Source organism: Danaus plexippus, chromosome 6, assembly GCF_018135715.1.
Source record: "Danaus plexippus chromosome 6, MEX_DaPlex, whole genome shotgun sequence".
NCBI classification, from domain to species: Eukaryota; Metazoa; Arthropoda; class Insecta; order Lepidoptera; family Nymphalidae; genus Danaus; species Danaus plexippus.
Window position 1 is genome coordinate 2,512,257 of NC_083540.1, and position 22,385 is coordinate 2,534,641.

The 22,385-nt window shown below is 32.3% G+C and overlaps 1 protein-coding gene across 1 annotated transcript; it reads left to right on the forward strand.

The window, feature by feature from the left end:
* Positions 1–998: 998 nt before the first annotated feature.
* Positions 999–20,751, forward strand: LOC116778192 (transcription factor Ken). The gene is made up of 5 exons (XM_032672142.2): positions 999–1,724; positions 16,443–16,625; positions 16,740–16,860; positions 16,945–17,427; positions 17,502–20,751. The coding sequence occupies exons 1-5, from the start codon at positions 1,654–1,656 to the stop codon at positions 18,423–18,425; spliced, it is 1,782 nt and encodes a 593-aa protein (XP_032528033.1). The 5' UTR covers positions 999–1,653; the 3' UTR covers positions 18,426–20,751.
* The last annotated feature ends 1,634 nt before the right edge of the window (positions 20,752–22,385 follow it).

Consider the following 22,385-nt stretch of genomic DNA (forward strand, 5'->3'; position numbering starts at 1 on the left):
TGCAAGACCATTTATATAAGTCAGTACAGATGATATTTGTACGTTATCCAATCGCTGTTCTAGACAATGAGAGTGTGGAAGCGAAAGTGACATGAGTTACGTTATTTAAACTCATTCACGTTGTTACTTTAATAAACAACCGGTTCTGTTTGGATTTCATATATAAATTGATATTTAAAACAATTTATCTTCACTATGATGCATTTTTGTAACACCTATTTCCTTTTACAACATTTGTTTATTCTCGCTTTAAGTCCTAAAACAGGTTTTATAGTCACCGACACTGGCTGCTCTTTCATTCACGTCTACCGCTTGAATTGTTTATTACGCCATAAATGCTCGTTGTTTTTTAAATAATGCTTCTTCTACGCAATAGATATTATTGTATCCCAAGTTCCTACCAATTACTTTTGCTCAAAACAAATAAGTTAATAGTTTACATTTTATTTGAAAAATAATTTTGAATAGATATAGATCAAGTCGGCATTATACATTGCAACTTTCTATTTTCTCCAACGCTAAGCAATATTATGATAAAATTCCAGTTTTATTTGTAATAACAATAAAATGAAAGTATGTCTAACGACCTACTTTACATAATTATCTCAAATTTCATTTGCTCATTGTGCAATGCGCCGGCTCTTGCCCGAAACGTGTCACAGTGGAAACATCATTATCAGCCTTCATTGCTTCATATTTAGTAGTTAGCGTTACTGCTCCAGTCGCTTGGCAAAGCAATAATGCTTCTGTTTTATTCATTAACTGTTCAACATCGGAATTTAGATTAATGTTTATAGAACCCTCTCGCATATTTGTTCTATGCGACTATTGTATATGATCTAGAAATAATATTTCTTCGGAAGAGGACAATTAATACAATGACTTGAAGTTGTTTTTTTCTTGTTATAAAGTCATACCAGACATCTCATTTTAGTATATTAAATGCCAATTATTAAACGATAATAGAACGTAAAATACAATATCTAATCATAGCTATAGTTTCAAAATTGGTTTGTTTGTGAATATGTAAGATTACATTTCCACTGGCACTTACTGCAGTATTTTAATATATACTACGCTGTGGAATCATCGTTCAATCAGTAAGTGCCGTCAACAGCAAGTAGGTAAGAGCAGCGTAGGCGACTGCGGTACACATTGCAACGTGCCGATTCAAATCCAAGGTCTTTCCTTGTGGAAGAGAACGGAGTTTCCTGCGGCCGCCTATCTCCGCACACACCGACAGTCGCACGTGCACGCACACGCGCCCACGTGTCGCTATTCTTTGTGCTCATTCTTTACTAGCTACCGTTGCGAGCCCATCTTCTTTTGTGCCGTCCGCTGGCGTTTGAAATCGAACCTCCAAACGTTTCGTTATATAGGCGTCGGGCGATGCGCGCGGCGCGCAGTTACTGTGTCACTGGAGCCGCGCGAGAGGTGGCCTGCAAGGACTGTACCGCGCCGCCAACCTTTTTTTCTGTGCGTGCGATGTTTTCACTTTCGTCATTTTGACCGGGCCAGTTTGAATTGACGTCGCTCGCGCACGGACGTGCCTAGGACCGGACGTTGTGATTATCCTGTGATCGTTGGTGCTTCGAATCGTTATTGTTTTTCTTATGATATTTGTGAAAGAAATGGCTGTGATGCAGTGCTAATATGTTCGATAGCAACATACTTTTGAATTTTTACAATGAGATTGCGAATAGAAGTGCACTACAGTTGGCAAGGTGAAGTATTATTGTTTGTTTACTTTTAATTTGTGTATTGCGTTATTACGTGTGAATTGCTATTTGAGACGGGATGACTGACACAACCTTGTGTCTAATGAACGCACTATTCGTCTCCCCGTCCGCCTCTCGCCTTCGCCTCTGAGCCTCGCTCGAAGAGGTTAATAGGTTCACATTAGATGGTGGTTTGCGTTGCGAAATCGACGGAGCTCAGCGTATGAAATGCGCCCGCGCCGCTTTTCCACGCTCAGTTTCGCGCGCATTCGATGCGCAAAAACAGAAGGATAATAGAATAAATTAATTAATCATTTACATTTAAATTATATTAAAATATTTGTTTTTGGAGTCAAGATTAAAACTTTCTGGTATTAAAAAATGTTAACTAAGTATTGAGAATGTTTTAATGAAAGAACTTTATTTGTCCCAATAAATTAAAATAATTTCTAAAATATGTTTTTGTTTTGTATAAAATAACATTAGAGTTAGATTTATAACATTGTCTGTATTTCCGCACCCTTCGGGTAACATTTAATCTTTAGTCATTAATAATACATATTACCTTAAGTGTACATAAATAATATATACATAAATAAACTAAGAAGTCCACTAGATCATATTCACTTGCAAATAAACTACAAGAACGTGCCTAGTCTGGAACAACATTGGAAATGCAAATTGTCATAGGCACCTAGTGACCTAAATTATTTCGTATTTATCTTAAGCAAAACAAAAGATCTACGCATATGTCAATTATTATTTACACATAAAATTATTATTTTTTTTCTATAAAATATCGAAACTAAATTATCAAACAAATGACTGTTATCATTTATCAGACAGTTACATACAGCGGTTGTTGAAGGTTTAATTTAATCCTTTAGATAAATTAATATTTGGTAATTGATGAATTTTAACAAACTCCATTTGATAATAATAAAATAGTTGATAGTTATCAGAAAATATTACCCAATTCGGTTGTGAGTAATATGAGAAATGCGACATGCGTACTCGAAAATTGAAACGATGTTTGGTGACGTCACGACTAAAAGTGAACTATGTCAATGGATTCTGGCTCAGTTGTTGAAAGTTTAAGGGCACTTCAATATGTAACAATGTCATTTTTTTCTCCTAATATTTCTTTATATACGAGCATATATTACGATATTTATTGATACGAATATTTGTATTAATCACATAAGCCTTAAAATTGTAACGGCGTTTGATCCTTCGTAAGAGACTTTTGGTTTTTATTCAACTGGCTATTTATTAATTGTTTGATGTATTCGACGTATAACGAAAGAGAGGAATATGTGAACCATATATTTCTATCACATACATTTTCTCAGGCTTAAATGACCAATCATCAAACACGTCCTGTTTACCTTGACGACGTGATTTATCAAAATTTTAATTTATTTCATATTAAGTCAATAATTTGAAATATTCTTAATTATAATATTGATATTCAAAACCGTTACTACAGAAGAGATATATATATATATATACGAATTTTAAAATCAACTTTTATTTAATACCAACGGATTGTTTCTGGCGACATTAACGATGTCACTTCGCTTGTAGGTAATGTAGTTAAGTTACTTTTTAATATTACAATTTTACCTTTGTTTACTCGTCAGTGTCATCCGAAATCAAATTTCCGACATTTGTAAATATGTTAATATTAACCTTTTTCTAAATGCATATTTTTTGTCGTAATTTATCTGGTAGCCATTCGAAATTCTAAACGGAACATGTTAATAGATTAAACCTTGGTTTTTAGTGATGTTAGGAAATACTTTATAATATATATACATATATATTTTTCTTAAAAAGTAATCACAAAGTAACCTTCGTCATATGATTTATTGCTGTTCTATAATAATTTGTAGAATTGATAATATTTTACTTATTGAAAAATATGTCTACTATATTCCGTAAATCTCTAGATTTCGAAAGGTTTTTTATTATATTATATATTAGCTCCTAAAGATAATTTTACTTCTTAAAGATATACAGGATGTTTTCTATTTTAAAGATAAGTTTAAAATTATTTATTAGATACTAATAAAATTTACATAAAATTTGAAACAAATTATTTCTCTTATTACTAGAAATTACTTGCAACTTGATTAATATAAGTTAATCCATGTTAAATGTTAGTGTCTATCTTACTGGAAATATCACAATAAGTTCTTTATAAATGTCCTCACGAGGGATTTCTAGTAAGAATAAAAAATATCTTCCTTGTATTCATTACAAGCAAAAAGGCTTTTGATCAAATGATTAATCCACCATTTATGCGATAGAAAAGTTGTTCAAACAAGTAATGACATCTCAAAACACACAAATAATATTTATTATATGGGCGTACAGAGTAATTGATAAAAACACGCGTACACGTGGCGATGCTCCATTTTTTGATATGTTTGTCCCAGTATATGAGTTATGTCTACACATAATCTAAAACAAACATTCATTTAACCGCAATGCCTTAATTAGCTCACGTTCGTATGTATTAATAATTGACGCGTATTTTCCTGGAAAAAACATGATTCGGTTCACGATGTCAGAGGAACAATTTCAACGGAGAACTCGTTGTGGGATCGTGTAGAATATTTTTTTTTTTTTTGGGATCGGGTAACAAAATTGCTGTCAACTTTTCTAATGAGTAATAATTATGAATTAAAAAGGGACTACCTTAGCGATATGTTCATCTCAGACGGGGCATGTAGATTTGAGTGGTTCCGAGAAAATAATATTCACATGTAACATATTAGTAAATAACCGCGAACTAGGTTTACAGCGTACTGAAATGTAATGTGTCGCAACGTACTTTGTGATTTCGAATTCATATTTCATATTAAATATATATATATATATAAAATATTCGTTCATACCAATACTATTTAATTGTAAGTGATGGTTATGTACCAATGAACATTTTATTTCGTAGATATATGACACTTAATATATATGATAAGTTTTTTAAAATACTCAAATTATTATTATTAATATGTAACGCTATTAACAATGACCTTTGACATGTATAAAACCATTACAGAATATATTTGTATATAAATTTCTTCATCCACATTTGACATTGGAACGAATGAAACAATTTTATCAAGGGACTCATACATATCAATAGGAGCCAGTTACACAATCATGATTTAGGGCAATAAATATCATTTATTGGTATATTAATAATAAAACCGTTTGATATTATTAGGTAACTAATAAATGTATAGGTATGTTTTGAAATAATTTAGAACGCATTTGCATATAGACATCTCCAATTTGATAGTTAAATCGTATTTTAATGTCTCTCCACATTGTGACGGTCATCCTCTTAACACACTTAACAAGTTTCAATTCAATTAGACTGTTCAACTATCAGCACGTTCCCTGGTTTCTCCGATCGTACTTTTTTAAAACAACATCCTCTCTGCCATATTAAAGTCACTTCTTTATATTAAAAGCTTTTTAAACAATATTAATAAACAAGGATATGCTTTTCGTATTTTTTAATACATTTTTCGAAAAACAATATCCATTTAAAAACAAAAATAAGGTCATCAGAATATGATCAAATCCAATTCCATTGCTTATTATCAATTAATTTGAAGCTACGCAGGAATAAAACTACTTTATTTGTCTTTAAAATTGTTATCTAAGCCTTTTGGACAAGGCCTCTGATCTTTCTCATTCAATATAACTGCTCCTTCGAAATCCAGAAGATTGTAAACCCTCCAATATCATCGGTTACGACCAGCGGTTAGCTGACATAATACTGGAACAATAAAAGTATTTAATATCACTGTCAAAATGACTCCCGGCCCTTTCTTATTCCTTGCGGCACAAATTGTCGAAGGACGTTCGAACTGGGTCACTTCGGAAATAGTTTATTGTTATCGGCTAGTCTGCGCGCACGCAACACACGCACACAGCGGTATACCGATTTTCAAACGATTACGCACACACGTTGTATAGGGTTTTTAGGGTTCAAGCATCCTCAGGCTACCGGTTCACCTTCGCATTTCAATAACTTTAAATAAGGTACGTCTAATGCCTTCCGCTTTTATGTTAAAAAAATTATATATATATTAACTTTCGTAAAGCCGTAAGGTAAGATTTTAATAATTCTGTTATACTATTATAATGGCCTCACTATAAAGGTCAATATTTAACCTATGAGATTTATTACGACGTTACCCTTGTATTTGGTATTTAAATTATCTTTAAGTTAAATTTAACTCCATAAATAATTCTAATTTATCTAGTTTTTGTAAATATCGACATTTATTATGTTTCATGATTGTTATTTACACCTAGTTATCGAGAATGTGTTAATTTTACAGGTATGTGCAAGAACTGGCTATAGACACCAGCTTCAGCCCAGAAAAATCATATGTCTTATTTCTGATCCTATTATTTATTGTTATTCAATTAAAAGTAAAAAATGTTTGAATATTTAACTAGCCTAGCTCCATACATATTCCGTTTATTGTCATTTATTTTACTAAGATCGTTCGAAAATTACAAATGACCATGATTCTACAAAGTTGAATGATTAATAAAAAAAAGCTCTGAACATTCAGATTGCTGTAAAATAAGTCAAATGCCCAAGGCTTCTAAACAATAACGCACAGGCGCAGCCGCAACACTTGCACAACGCAGATAGCGATAGACCTATCAATTCGGTGTAGCACATTCACAGGCTTACAAATCTGTGTTCACATCCGGAGTAGGGCGAGGGTGCGTGTGTGTGAACCGCACACGTACAAACTAAACCGATTTCCCGCAAACAACTCTGTATTCGACGCACGCACTCAGTAACAACACCAGTGCACACAAGTGCAGATTGAGCCCTAGTGTTGAACAGAATCGTGAACGAAAGCGCACGGTTTTGTGTCGAGATATTTTTAGCGAAATGTCAGTGTACGGGTAGGTCAGTTACTATTATGACTGAAAAATTGATAAGGACTGTCGTAATGAGGCATTACAGAAGTAAACTTACACATTTTATACTACCACCAGTACGTAACCCTAATCCAATGCAACTTCGTCTATTTATATTTACGTTCATAAATATACATATAGGTATACCAAATGACATTTTTTTTTCATGTTATATGTGAACCATTTTAAAAAATAAATAATTTTCATAACTTCCATTTGATTATTATATTGTCTTATATTTGCCACATCTCTACCGTGAGTGAAATATTTTTCACTAACTAAATGTTACAAAGATAATCCCAGCCTAACCTCAGTTTCTCAGTTCTAAGTGTATCATATGTATGTCAAACGCTCTTTATCTATCTAGTAACTAGTCCAAGTTACTACCACGAAATTTGCTCTGCCATTAGAATAAGATTGCAACATATCTCAGTCAACGCTAATGTTTACGCAATCAATTCATTGTTGCTGATACGAAAAAACTGTTTATGTTGAAGTTTTCTTTTTTTTTTTTTCAAATTGCATGTTTTGTGTATTTGTCGGTAAGAAGTATTTAAATTACACTCCAACTAAGCGACTGTATTTCGAAAGGTGGAATAACAAAAATTAGATAACTCAGTCTTTTCAAGGACGACAATGGGAAAGTCGTTAATTGATAAATTGTTAATTAATTATTTATTCATTTTAAAATCGATTTACTTGATTTAGTACGGAAACCTTTGTGAATATTATAAATGATAAACTTATACGAGGTATACTAACTCTCAATAGCAGCTAACATTCGCTACTACGTCGTAATTTATCCGAAAATAATGTTTGAGTACCTTTTACGTTATATGAGTCACTGGTTTTAGTTCAGCGGTGATTCAATAAGGTACCATTTTGGTGAAAGAACTGTTTGATCATCAACAGATTTAGAAGTAGTACGCAGTAGTATTGCTGTTGTTGCATTGTTATAGTGTACTTTGAATCAAATTACCAAAATATCTGCGTTTAAAGTTTCCTTTAAATGGTAAATACGTATATGTTTTGTATAGGATTTAATTTTTATGATTATATGAAATCGATGTGAAAATTTCATTATAATTTAACATGAATTACATTATTTTTATTTTCATTTAACATCTCATCTAATTATAATAAATAAACTATTAATGTTAGATTAATTAAAAGAAATAAAAAGGAAAACATAAACAACATTTATAGACGATAGTTTGTTAAACTTAAGCTAAACTTCAGTTCAAGAAATCTCTATTATTATAATTATTCAATTTATTTCAAAACACGTGCTCAACAATCAACTATGAATTAATGTAGGTAGTATTTCATTAGAATAGGGACGGTGTAAGGGAATAAAAACACGCAAATGTCATTATTAACATGTATTTTAGATAAAAATGGTAATTTTTATTATGGAAAATATTAGTGTCGCAACTTTGTTTGTAATCTCAATGATAGAAACTACTCATTTATCTCCTAATCGAGTGAAAATGTTAGAACAATCGACTATCACATCCTCTTCCTCAATTATAATATTAATTATTTCCTTCTAAGAATTTCTTAATATATAATAAATACGCAATAATTTAAAAGAATTGAATATTTATGATACTGAACTAATAGATAATCTGAATACGTATATATAATACTATATACATATTGTTATCACATATGTAAAAAAAACTATATTTGGGGGGAGGGGAGGTAATAAAGCAATGACATTATGAACAACGATTCGGAAACAAAATAAATAATAATAAAAAAGTCGAGAAGCAAAAAATAAAATAAAATAATGTATTATTTCGTACAAGGTCTTAAATTTCCCAACCGCTGACTGTAATAAAGGAAAAAGACAATTTTCTCATAAGACTTGATGCGTATCTAACAAACCAGCTGCATAATAATGATTCTTATTATAGACTTCAGTGCTGTACTTCTAGAACAGAAATAAAGTCACGGAAGTAACAGCAACACAGGTCTTGATTTACACAAAATAACAATGTTCCAACCTTATTAAAAAAATTACTTCTGTATCCATTAACTCTTCTTAAAGTATAATATATGATAAGGGTCCTATAGGTACTTAATCTGAGATAAGAAAATAATATTAGTAAGGGAAACATTATTTACTATATGACTAGGTACTTTTACACTAATACAACAAACGTAAGACGTATTTAACAATTATTTGATGCTGAACTTGCTCTTTGCCCTCAACTTAGATCAGCTAACACGTGTATAAAAAAAAGACAAAATTTTCCGCAAAGCAACGTGTTTTGCACATATTCGTCATTTCAATACAAGCAAGAAATTTTCCAACAAATTGTCCGTTGAATGTTATTTACCTACCAACTATTATTCTATTGACGCACGACACGATGTCTATCTCGAATGATGTAAATGTTAATATTAAATAATTTAAATACTTTATCTATATATAATACAATCCTAACAATCGTATTATCAATGCTCAAAACAATATTCATGTAACAGTGATGGGCGTAAAAGTAAGGAAATCAAAACCGAGTCTCTACAAGTTACGTAGTTATTACGTAAAGCCTTTCGTATACTTTCTCTGTCAGCAAAATTTAGCGTGAACGGTTACGCAAACACGAAATGGCAGTCGACTAAATTTCATCATTTTGAAGAGCGAGAGAAGATCAACGGAACTTATATGGCAACTGAGTGTTGTGAAATGTGAAATGTAGGTATGTTGGAACCCTGGTCCTTAGTGTGCTGCAATGTTGTGACTCGTTCGACGCTTAATTGTTAATATGAAGTTTAACTTTATAGTATTCATTTTAAAAAATAAATCGATAAAAAAATATGCAAATTATTGTGAGATAGCTCTTGTAACTTTCTTGTAACACGTTCTTTATATATAGAATTTAGCGTTTATTAAAAACAGCACGTGTTGAATACCAATTAATATCATGAAAGTTACAATATTATCATTTTAAAAAATCTGTTCCGATGATTTAATAACTTGCGAATCCGCTCTATCCATTTCCATAACAAATTATAATTATATAAAATCAAAAAAAAATTTACCTAACGCCGAGTCGATCTGAGGTAACTTTCTAAAAACTGCTCGAATGACCTTGAAATAAAACGCTCTTACAAAACCACGGACCACTCGCCGACCATACCTCCCTCTCCTATGCAACGCTCGAATCTACGCACTCCCCTCCACACAGAACCATGTGTGCGACACACCCACACAAAGACACGTGCGACGCATATGTGTGCGTTTACCAGTTCGCGTTCAGTAGAAAGAAGTGGTGAAAAATCTAGTCTAGTCCCACGGTATAATATAATAAAAAAAGAATATCTTTTGATATCATACACAGAACTTACTAGTTACATAAATGGAAATGGAATAAGTTCTAAGAATCGCATGACTTACAAGGAATGCGGATGATTGGACAATGGTGAATCATTACATTTAATTTTTAAACAACTCAGTGATCTTTCTATCAAATGGCTTCAACTTGTTGGGCCGTGAAAATATTTCGATACATCCGATCGACGCAGTAAATGTATTACCTAATATTTCTTTACCTTCACAGTTTCAAACGCTAATAAAACCCACCTTAAAAATTCTAACAGTTTTGAAATCATCGTCTTCCAAATATGTGAAATCCTTGAACGCGTTATGTGGGTCATGACCAGGTTCCAATATGTCTCTCTGTCGGTTATTAGCATTGAGTTCTATGACGACATCGTAGATATCTTGAGCATCTCTATTGACTTTCATCCTGAAGGTCAAGTGCCATCCTATTTCATAACAGACCTTGGACGTTTCTGAATCACCTCGAACCATCGAGAAAAAGTCAAGTAAACAGAAGAGGTTACTGTTAATCAACTTTATAAGATACGCCTTTAAATTTTCAGAAATTTCGTAATATATACATGCGTCTTGACCAAATACAAACTGAGTTATGTGCACACATAAGGTTCAAGAACCTATTCGCGTCAAGGTCAAGTAAATTCGCGGCGTGAGAACCGCTCGTATGCATATGACTTAATCCATCATAATTTGATATAATAACGCAAGTGTTATTCAAATGACTATCGACAATCAAATACGACCTTTCCTAAGACACGTTCTTTATAAATAGTCATCTAACTGCCGCAACGCTCGCGAAATGCCATACACGAACTCGATTTATTTCGGAGCGAGAAACATTTTGAGAAAGGAACACGCCTGGAGCCTCTGCAGTTTACAAAGCCTTTTAGTAACTCTATATATTATGAATATCTGGTAGTATTATAATAGGTTTTCATGAATATACATCCGATCCGATACATGTAATCCGTGAAAAGATAAAATGTCAAAGCAATAAATATAAAAAGATTCTTGCTTAAACAAATTATTCGTTTGCTATAAAAGACAGCTCCTCTTAAAACAATGCAAAAAATATCAAACCATCTCTCACAATCTCATCTAATTTAATTAAGTTGCAAGTCATACGAATTTTAAATAATACCAATGTACCGTTTCTTATCTCGACCAATGACACTTAAGTCTATCTCTTGAAAGCACCGGTGAGAGGTAATTCTTGGCTTTGTTAATTACCACGTATCTGGCACAAGTGATCAATCGTCAATCAAACGCAAGGTGAGAATATAACTGTAGTCGCTATTTTAGCATCAACGAAGGTAAAACTCATTCGCGCTTTCGACTGAAGTCACTCACAAGGGTACAGTGCCATTTATAAATAAATTTATTTGTAGTTGCCAACGGGTTTTGTTTGGGCATGGCCTCTTCTAATTCTGGTAGATGGAAGTGTGTACTCGTATTTAAATACAATACAACTAATGGAATGTTTTGTGGTATACTGCTAGCTACAACTGCTAAGTGCCAGTCAATAAGTGCATTGTTTACATCGAAACATCGATTGACTTTGTGTTTGTACCCTCCTGTGCAGAGAAGTCTAATGCAATACAAAAACTCTGTCAATCATTTTTCATACCTCCACCTTCCATTGTATTTTATTTTGCTCCATAATAATTAAATGCTTTATGTTTTGTCATCTTAATGGGCGAGTTTCTCTGAAGTTTGTAATAAACTTTTATTAATTCGTACATAACTTCCTCATGGTGATCTCTCGTATTGAATAAAAATAGTTTAACGATATGAATTTGAATAAAATATATTTATTTATGTTAACTAGACATCGTTTCATTCATTAATCAGTGGCAATTGAGATAACGTATGAAACATATCGTAATGACAATGATCTTTAGCGACACATGGCGACATTGATTAACATAATATTTTCAGACAGTTCCTTGTTTTGCTACGTAAAAGAAATTAGCGCTGATAACGCTATCGCTTCCTAAAAGCGAGTTCATATTAGTACGTAGTTTATAGTAGACAATACAAACAAACAGCGTGGATTGAGACAAGGACATCTTTATAAACGTTAATTGCTTAAGGGATCCAAAGGAGACGGGTGATGATGCACCACAAATTACTAAATTGACCATGGAACTCATGAATGAACTGTCATTTGTTGTTGAATATGCGTTACATAATGGATTGTATGTGGTGATGCTCGGTACTGGCACTAAGCATTTCGTCCGAAGGCCGCCGTCACAAAGCGTGTGGCGTATCGCCCGACACGCGCGCCTCGCGATTTCCTGTTTGACAACTATCGACTTACATCACTATCGTTTTCTGTAATACTTTGCGCGGCTGTTAGAAGCTTGTAAAGGGGTCTGGCTGTTGCTAAGTACTGTCGTACAATCGTCATTGAAATAATGTTACCGGATTTATTACTACCGATCTCACGCCTCGAAATTTCCGTATTATTACAAAAGTGTTAAAGCTTGGAAATAATGTCCAGTGAATAATAGGTATCTCACAAGCACCAGGCGTGAATACATCTAATCTCCGTGGCAGATTTCATAGACAGATGTAGCGTTAAAATAGAAACAGGCAATTCAATTTAATCGATAATTTCAGTATTGTAAATGGAGCATGAAAATGTCGCATGTGAGATCGACTTGTGGGATATGCGCCCAAATGACAGATAACCTCGCATAGTAACTCATCGGAGCATACTGAGAACTAGATATCAGACAATTTAATTGTTAAGTCACTTCTCGATGTCCTAATTTAAGCTAACGTGCGCTCATAGCAGCATATTACGAGTTTATTTACGACTTAATCATAATTCAGAATTGTCAACGGTTAAAACAAATACACCGTGATTCAAACAAGGTCATTACAGTCAAAAGTTTCAAACACTTTCTCAGTGAACGTAAAATACACTGATAAAGCAATCTCGGATAATTTCACATAAATATGTTGTAATATGAAATATTCATTTAAACTTTCACATTTATAAAACGACGATAGGATGTAGGCAATAAATAAATGTTGCGAAATCGTGATAAATAGTGTGTAGGATTAATTTTCAACATCCGCTGATGAGATTACATTTCATTTTGAACATTTTTACCATTATTTTGATTAGACTAAAATGTAACGCATTAAAATTTAACGCAATAATCATTAAAACTTACGCGAAAACATACTGCATTTTTTGGCAGAAGTACTCGTTCATATAAAAACCTGATGAATTGATGTAAATTTTTTTATGCCATTGTATCAATAAGCCATTCAATTACAAATAATGTCTTTATAATTTATCAATAGATAATTAATTTAAACAGCTGGTTGTTAACCATCGCTTTTTCGTAATATCTTTAGCAATGTAGATGAAAGTGGCAACTTTTTCCCAATCTCACGCTCCAGTAGTCCAAAGTCTACAATTCAGTTTACAACACAGTTTCGTAAAACGGCTATCTTGTTACTCATTGTTTTCTTCAATTAATTTTTAACAACTTTTTCTTTTATTTTCAATTTATACTTCAATATTATATGGATTTTTTTTTATATTTCAGTCACTTGTAATTGGACAGAATCGGGTCCTTTCATTATTATTTTTAATTATTCACCTGAATCTTAGTTTTTATGTTTTTTTTTTTTTTGTAAATAACCTTAATAATATGTCGTCTGAAACATCGATGATACAGTATGTGTAATTAAAATGTATAATATTTAAATTATTTTCGAGCGTTGTATGTTAATTTCTTAAGTCTAGTATTTGCCAAGTTTTTAGCATACAATTCCAAAGAAATGCCATCTAAATATATACATAGCACGTCCTTTTTACCATATTCAATATTCAAAGCATTAAACTTTATTCAATATATTCTCTTACATTTCAAGCTTTAGCATTCGTTAGTATTTTATTTTTTAACCCATCTTAATGATATTAATTATTTTTGGCAAATATAATCGCACTAATCGACTGACATCGACTTAGCCGGACCTTCGTATAAAATATGAAAATTGCAGATTTCAACTACGTACATCAATTTGTTGACAGAGGACCGATTGTTATTAATTTAAATTGAAAAAAAAAATCAATTTGCACTTTAAAAAGTACGCCGTAAATGTAATTGCATTGACTTGTTTGAATTCAAATCATAAACAATTAAAATCGATTTATGGCACTACTATTCTCTGATGAGATCCATCCTTATAAAGCTATAGGATCTCATATTCCTTTGCGGGCAATATGATCTGGATTCTTTGTAAAGGACGGTGCACAAGACGCTAAAAAACTTACTTTACATTCACTACTTAAGTACACTTACATCGACTGAAATGTATTATTTAGAAAAGTACTGCTGAAGTGAAAGTACAGTTCACAATAAATTGAAAAGACAACACTCACGGAACCTAAATAATATTATAAGTTGAATAATACTGTAGTGTGTAAACACCTCAAGCAAAATAATGCGACTTGTCCATTCTAGGGCGTTTAATTATTGTGGGTAGAATTATGTAACATGTCTGTTTTTAATTTGGCCTTCAATTGTACACTTGATTCTTGTATTGAGATATTTTTATTACTTCTTGTTAACATAACCGACGTACTTCCTGTTTAAATTTTCATATGATCTAGTTGTTTGAATTTAATTTGCTTATATATACATTATTTATCACTTATCTGATTCCTTATGGGAACCGGTTTAAGGCGCTATTAACAGTTAAGATTATTATACAACATATTTATTTTTACATTCAAAAACATTACGGAATTTGTATGAAAACATATATATATATACACACAAATGATTACTATGGAATACAGTATCCAACAACTTTAGTTTTTGTTCACAATAATTTGGTTCATATATAAAATAATATTGTATTTTTTACCAAAAAAATATTTTTTTACTATTATAATATTAACATATTTCCGCGATTCTGTTTACTATAACGCACCAGTGAAAGTGAATTACCAAGGTCGTTTTCTTATATTTTATAAGAAAGGTTAATCAAGAAACATTAAAGGTGTTGATGTATACATTTATAAAATGGTCAAAGCGCCATCTATTAGCGGCGCAAGAAAACTTTTACTGGCTTTGATCGTTGGAAACACAAGTGAAAGTTTATTTAACACCAAAGATTTCCACTAGAGTGCTCTTTGTATACTCCTTATCCATATAAAACTTACTGTTACAGTAGTAGTTTTAGTAAAAAATCTTTAAATATATTTATCGAATAAAAAATACTACAATTTATTCTACATCTATTGCTGACTATAACAACTAATTTCTATTTTATAATGAGAAAGGTCCATAGTACCATTAAAATTGGCGAGAAAAGCTATAGTTGAGTCCTATTATACGAACATAATTTGAATTTTTTGTTAATATAGATAGTTTTAGGACCTCTCTAGACATATAAATTTAAACTTAACTTAACCCTGTTGGTACTAGTTGGGCTCCACGGACACGTTTCGCTTCACACAAACAATGGTAGGCGAGCCTGACTCGCACCGCTGCGTTTGCGCTGTCCTGAAAATATCACAATGCTTGACAGTTTCATTTATCTCTTTTTAAGATTTAAGATATTTTATCTTGAAGTTTTTAATAAATGTATTGAATTATGTTCAAATTTTTTATGCTATCAGTATGTTGTGATTACTATTCCTATCAGTGTACTTCAAACTACTTGAAATTACCAAAAAAATAGATGAGGAATAACTACCAGCATTACTTTTACGGCCACGCTCTTGCTAAACGCCGCAATACTAAGAGGCGCCTGTTGATCGTCTTTTAAACGATCTTACGTTACGACGATAATAACTCGTTGCGATACTTTATCAGGCCAAGGTCCAATTGCGCAAAGCTTTCTAGCACTTGCCACTAGAACCCAGATGGCAAAAGAACACATTAACTCAGTTCATTTAAATGCAAACCACCTTTTGACCTTTCTAGTCGATTGAGAAATTTCAATGGCCATTGTGTTACATCTCCACAAATCATTCATTTTTAAACGAATATGTTCTATTTGGTTCTCGAATTGCGATGATATTGTAACGTTTATCGCTTAACAGTTCGCTGGTTGCAACCTTGTCTGTCTTTGTATCGGCGGTTTTCAGTCTGACATAGATTGAGACTAATGAACCGAAAACATTATGGCGAGCCTTAATTTTGGTATGATTTCACTTTGTGTATAATATCGTGTTAGAAATTGTTTAATCTCACGAATCAACTATGCAACACATTAGAAGCACGCCAGGATTTGAACTATTATTGAGAACGGAGTTTTATTTCACTATTCGCTATTATCTTATATCCTCTCTATTGATGAATTTATGACCGGACAGAACTACTATCCTAGAAAATAATTATATCAGAATTCTAAAACTTATTAATTTTTGTTATCAGTGCTGGAATGATGGGCGAGGGCCTGCTGACACTCACGTACGGCAAGCACCACGCCTGCATCCTGAACGAGGTAGGAGCGGCGTGGCGCGGCGCTCGTTACTCCGACCTGGTACTGGTGTGTGACGACGCTGTGCCACTTGCCGCACACCGCATCGTCATGGCGGCAGCTAGCCCGTTAATAAGGTTTGATTATTAATAACATACCTAAAAATAACAATGCTAACCTAACAAATACCTATACATATGTACGTATTAATAGTTTGTAATTATAATGAAGATACTTCTTGCTAATTGCAGAAAAATCCTCGATGATACCCCGTCGATCGAGAACCCAGTCACAATTCACATGTCTGGCATTAGCAGCACCCTCATGCGACACCTCTTGGTTTTCTTATACAGTGGCCAAGCATACATAGAGGTAAAATTATAAGAAATACTAAACAAGTTTAATATTTACAGTATAGTTTCATTGCTCACTGTAATCCTTATAAATTAATTTCAGTCTGGTGAAATAGATGACATGCAAGAACTGTTTGAGCTGCTAGAAATAAAGTCTGACGTGTGGAAATCAACTAAAGAAAGACAACAAGCAGAAGAAAGAAACAGATCTTGCGAGAGGCTCAAAGGAAAAAACCTTAAAACGGACATCAACAGCAACGAAAGTAGTAAACACGACGCACCATCAGGATCCTCACACTCAGAAAGTGAAAGAGTTACACCAGGGGCAGGTTATAGTAAAGATAAAGATCGAGGAGATTCTGAGGCCCTTAGTATAAAGAAGGAAAATATGTCAACGAGTAGCAATGATGAACGGGAAGACGATGATCATGATGGCGACAAGGGTGATAAAGAATGTGGCAGAGTATCCTCGCGTCGTAGAAGTTCATCAAATCCGGTCAATTTATCTTTAGCCAGAAATTCGGAAAACACAAATAGTGAACACGACGACTCACAAGACTTGGATGTGGAAACAGTTGGAATAAAGGTAATTAGTAATTACGATTCATAATGGTTATTTTTTATAAGTATTATAATATAATAAATATTTTATATTTTCAGAATATTGGGCGGAGACGGTCGACATCTTCAAGTCAAGACGATCAACCACAAGAAAACGTATACAGAAGACAGCTGCTGACTGACAGATTAGGAAGAGGCATTGAGAGAGCAAAACGAAAATCACATTATTTAGAGCCTTCTGAACTGGACCTGAGAACTGTAAAATTAGAAGATTACGCTCACTTGAAATCAACAGAAAATGAATTAATGGCCCTCGTTCAAACTTCTCCTGAGAACTACGTTGTCACACCACACCGGAAAAGAAGACCTGGATTTCATAACTCACCTTCACAGAATCCTCCTTTTGTCTCATTTGCACCAAGCTATCTTGATGAAATGGCACAATTACGTTACGCACAAGGTCAAGGGGTTGCGGCAGGAGTAGCTCGACTTGGAGGCTTACATTCACTTAGTGTTTCTGCACCTCCATTTCTACCTGAAAGAAGCGCTACTCCTCCCGCAGTACCACATGAGGATGCACTTAAATATCGGCCTCCGAGCGCAGGACCTTGGGGACCTTGGCTTTGTCAACCACAAATAGGCGGAGACGACACACCATCCACTGAACACGAACAGGGTTCAAGTAAACAAGCTCCTGTTAGGGAATATCGCTGTGAATACTGTGGTAAACAATTCGGCATGTCATGGAATCTCAAGACTCATCTAAGAGTTCACACAGGCGAAAAACCATTTGCATGTAGACTATGTGTTGCTATGTTTAAACAAAAGGCCCATTTGTTGAAACATTTGTGTTCAGTACATCGGAATGTCATATCGTCAAGCGAAAATGACGGACGAACAAATACTCCTGGACGATTTAACTGCTGTTTCTGTCAGTTAACATTTGAAGCGATGCCAGAACTAATAAGGCATCTCTCTGGACCACACAACAGTTTACTACTCAGTAAAAATTTACATGATTGACACATGCCTTGATAACGCGCACGGTCGCGTTTTATTGGACTCTGAAAATTATCTCGCTTTGCGAGCTCAATTGTGATATGTGTTTAAAATGGATATAATATTACGTTTAGTGCTAGATTTAAGACATGTTAAATCGCAGAGCGATTCTAATTAGACATTCGCAGAAGGAGGTAACTGCGAGTGTGATGTAAATTTATAATATTAAAATCATTTTTGCCGTATGGGTCCAAATTGTTATAATTTGTTTAAAAATTATAATCCGGGACCAATAACTTCCGAGATAGTATTTATTTGAAAATGTATTTTCATTAGCATAAATATTATTTAAAAGCCACCGACACATTAATTCCTTAAGCATAGTAACTAGATGTCAAACTGAAAAGTTGCGAAGTTTGTACAGCCTTAAACATAGGAACGTCACACGAACTACCTCCTAATTTAAATCAGTGTTATGTGATCTACCGGTGACGCGGTTTAATATCATTGACTTAAGAGAATTGTAAAAAAATGTACAGTCAATGAATCTAGTCAGAATTGGAACTTAGAATCAAACTGATAATTGAATTGTTCATTCACTTGCTTCGAGTCGTACAAAAAACCAAATTATCTTTCAACACAGAATGTCATCGGAGATGTTAATGTATAATAAACCATTATACTAATAATATTATTATTTTCTTTAATACGCAATATTTTAAATACTTTGTTCCAATAGCAATCTGACTTGTTATATCGCAGCTTTTCAGACATTTTAAATCTCATTTTAGTTTAACGTAACTTTAAAAGTTAGAAAAATGTGTTCGTAATATTAATTTGCCTTCAATATATGTATTCGTGCCGATTTACTTTCAATGTGGATGAACACCAAAGATTTGTAGTGACGTCGTTTTGGTGTATACATTTAAGAGAAATTATAGGGACCTGAAATGATTTCGATTTATTAAATTTAATGTGTTAAGGTACCATTTTAATAATCTCACTATTGTAATTTTTATTTTCTTTGTTAGTATATTTCTTCTTAAATACTTTCGTAATTCCACTAAAATCTTAAACGCGAGCTTGAATATTTTTTTTTTTTTTTTACTTTATTAGTATTATCATAGGCTTCGTTTTAAAATCTTTAAGCTTTTCTTCAAGCATGCTAGTATTGTGGCCAGTTAATATTAATCTGATATCTTAGTTACTTTATGTTTGATGTTTCATAAAACTTTTTTAATTTCGTTTTTCAGTCGTACTTTTTCCAAATCTAAATTCACAAATCCAAGAGAGTGCCCCAAAATTGTGTGAAAGCAATATTAAAATGTTATAATAAAATTTTATATAGCATTTGTAATACTCATTTTTCTAAAAAAAAATAATAATAAAAAAAATAAGCTGTTTTCAGGCAATATTATATTTTAATGTTCGTAATGAGTTTCAACTCAAGTTAAACTAAAGTTACCAGAAAATTGTTCAAAACTTAGATTAATTGACAGACAATTTGTCTAATTGCTTTAATAATATCCTTTTGATCGTTACCTATCGTTATACCTGATATATTTATTTTACGTGTTTTGTTTTTATAGACGTGTTTATATAATTGGGGAACAACTTATTATTAAGAATTGTGATTTCGATTCAATAGTTTACGTATGTGATAAATGTCCGTTTTTTTGTATTATATAGGAGCAACGAGAGCGCCGTCTTCCAATGCGTTTTCCATATTTTCGATTTCTTATTTGTAAATAGTTAGATCTAAGATATTCATGACAAAATCGTCCATAGAACCAACTGCCGTTAATACGTAAATCGATTTCTCGAACAAATTATTATCTATATTTTTTAATGTCTTTGTAATACTTGTATAGTATGTAAGATTGTTGTGATATTCCGAAGAATCGGACATGCCTTATGCTGCAATGCAATATTTTACTCATCAAGTGTTTCTTAAACGCTGAACAACAAACAGCAAACAATGCATTATACAAATATAAAAGCTAACTCCCCATTTCCTTAATTCAAAGTTTAAAAATATTTTCAAATTGAGATCGTCTCTAATAAGAAGCACTTGGTACTTTGACATTTTCAATATTAATTTTACTGTCTAAACATGACTTTTTAGAATATAATGTAAATAATTAGTTGTAAGCTAACGAGGAAAGTTAACTTAATTTTGTTGAACATGAATATTGGTTTTCTCTGTTAATTGTAAATTTTAAAAAAAGTATTCCATAAGCTTTCAGATGGTGTACAATTTTTTGTAGATAATATTTAGAAGATTAACATTCTGTAAAAATGTGTTCTTACCCTAGTAAATTAAATAACGAGAATATTTTAGTTACACAAACCCGCTGTTTCTGTTAACACTCTACTAAACAATTTATATTGACATAAAATCACCTTGCATAATACACTCAAAGTATAAAATGTGACTGACATATTTTTACAAGTTTATTTTCTCAAGTTGTCTTTAAAAATATAGAATAACAAATTAATTTTAAAAATATACTTTTCGGTGATATTAGTACTTTTTTCATACACAATAAAACTATTTTTAATACACTTGAAATTTTTGTACAAAAAAATATTTACGACCTAGTTCAACTAATTATAATCCGCAAAGAGATGCGGACTATAGGTACTTAATAGTAATCACAAACGAACTATTTTTTTAGTACATTTTTTCTTATATCCACTATTATTTTCCTTTTGAATATTATTTACCAGAAAACACACTAATAAACAGGACTCCTTAAAACCAAACTACAGATCGTGTATAAACACGTCATACTCTAGCCACATTCATTTACAACTCCTATACCTTTATTCACTATAAATTAAGATTATATCTTAAACTTGGGGCATTATTTTTTCTATTCAAATAATATTATTATTTAATAAATCAATCATATATTATTCTACGTTCTAGACACAGAACAATATATAATATGACCATAACGATAACTTGAAAGTTATCCGCGACTTATATATATTGAAATACATCATTTGGTATACATATTAATAAAAACAATAATAAAAAACCCAAAAACACTCGTTATAATAACATATATCTGACCCAGAAAATTCGCTCAAAATTGGTTTAACGGTTTCAGAGATTAGCTGGACAAAATATACTGACAGAGTTTTTAAATCGTATCGTAAATATATTAATATGCATTAAAAAAAAACGATTATTTTAAAAACTGGCACTAACATTTGCCTGTACAGATCACTGCATTAAAAGTAAGGATTTAAATGTCACAGGCGAATCTAATGCCATCTCGTTAACCGGTTGGCTCTTGGTTAGCTACTTAGCTGGCTAACTGGCTGGTTCAACTAGTTACGTCGTTCAGTAACACTTGTATTCCAAGGTACGTCGTGCATTATACAACTTTAATCTGTACATAGAACTTTACTATCAGTTTTGTATTAACTGTGAGCTATGAAGTTATTACAGGTAAATTAATCAAAGAGCATAGAAAGAGCATCCTCATTATTTCACCATTTGATTTAATTTGTGAATTTAAAAAAAAATTCACTTGTAATGTAGGGAACTCAAAAGATTTCTTAATCAAATTGGACCAAAAAGAAGTAAATTTGAAGGAGTGCCCTTCCTATTTGAACCTAAATCAAACGCCTTTATAAAAAAAAAATTAACTACCCACTTACTACAAGACATATTTAAATTGATTCTTCATGTTTAAATCGTATTCTACTTCTTAAGGTTTCATAGTTTTTACAGAACTATTTATAAATTTTGTAATGTGCATATTAAAATATTATATGAAAGTGACTTCATAGTTCAGCCGTTATATATTTAACAATTATAGAATATGTATATTTAAACAATAATAAAGGAATTATTAATTATTCCCTTAGTCGAAATATATCGATTGCTTTATAAATAGTTAAAATAACTTAGCGTTAGTCTGCTTACTGTAATCTTACATGTTTAGGGACAAATGTAGTCAGTTTTAGTAA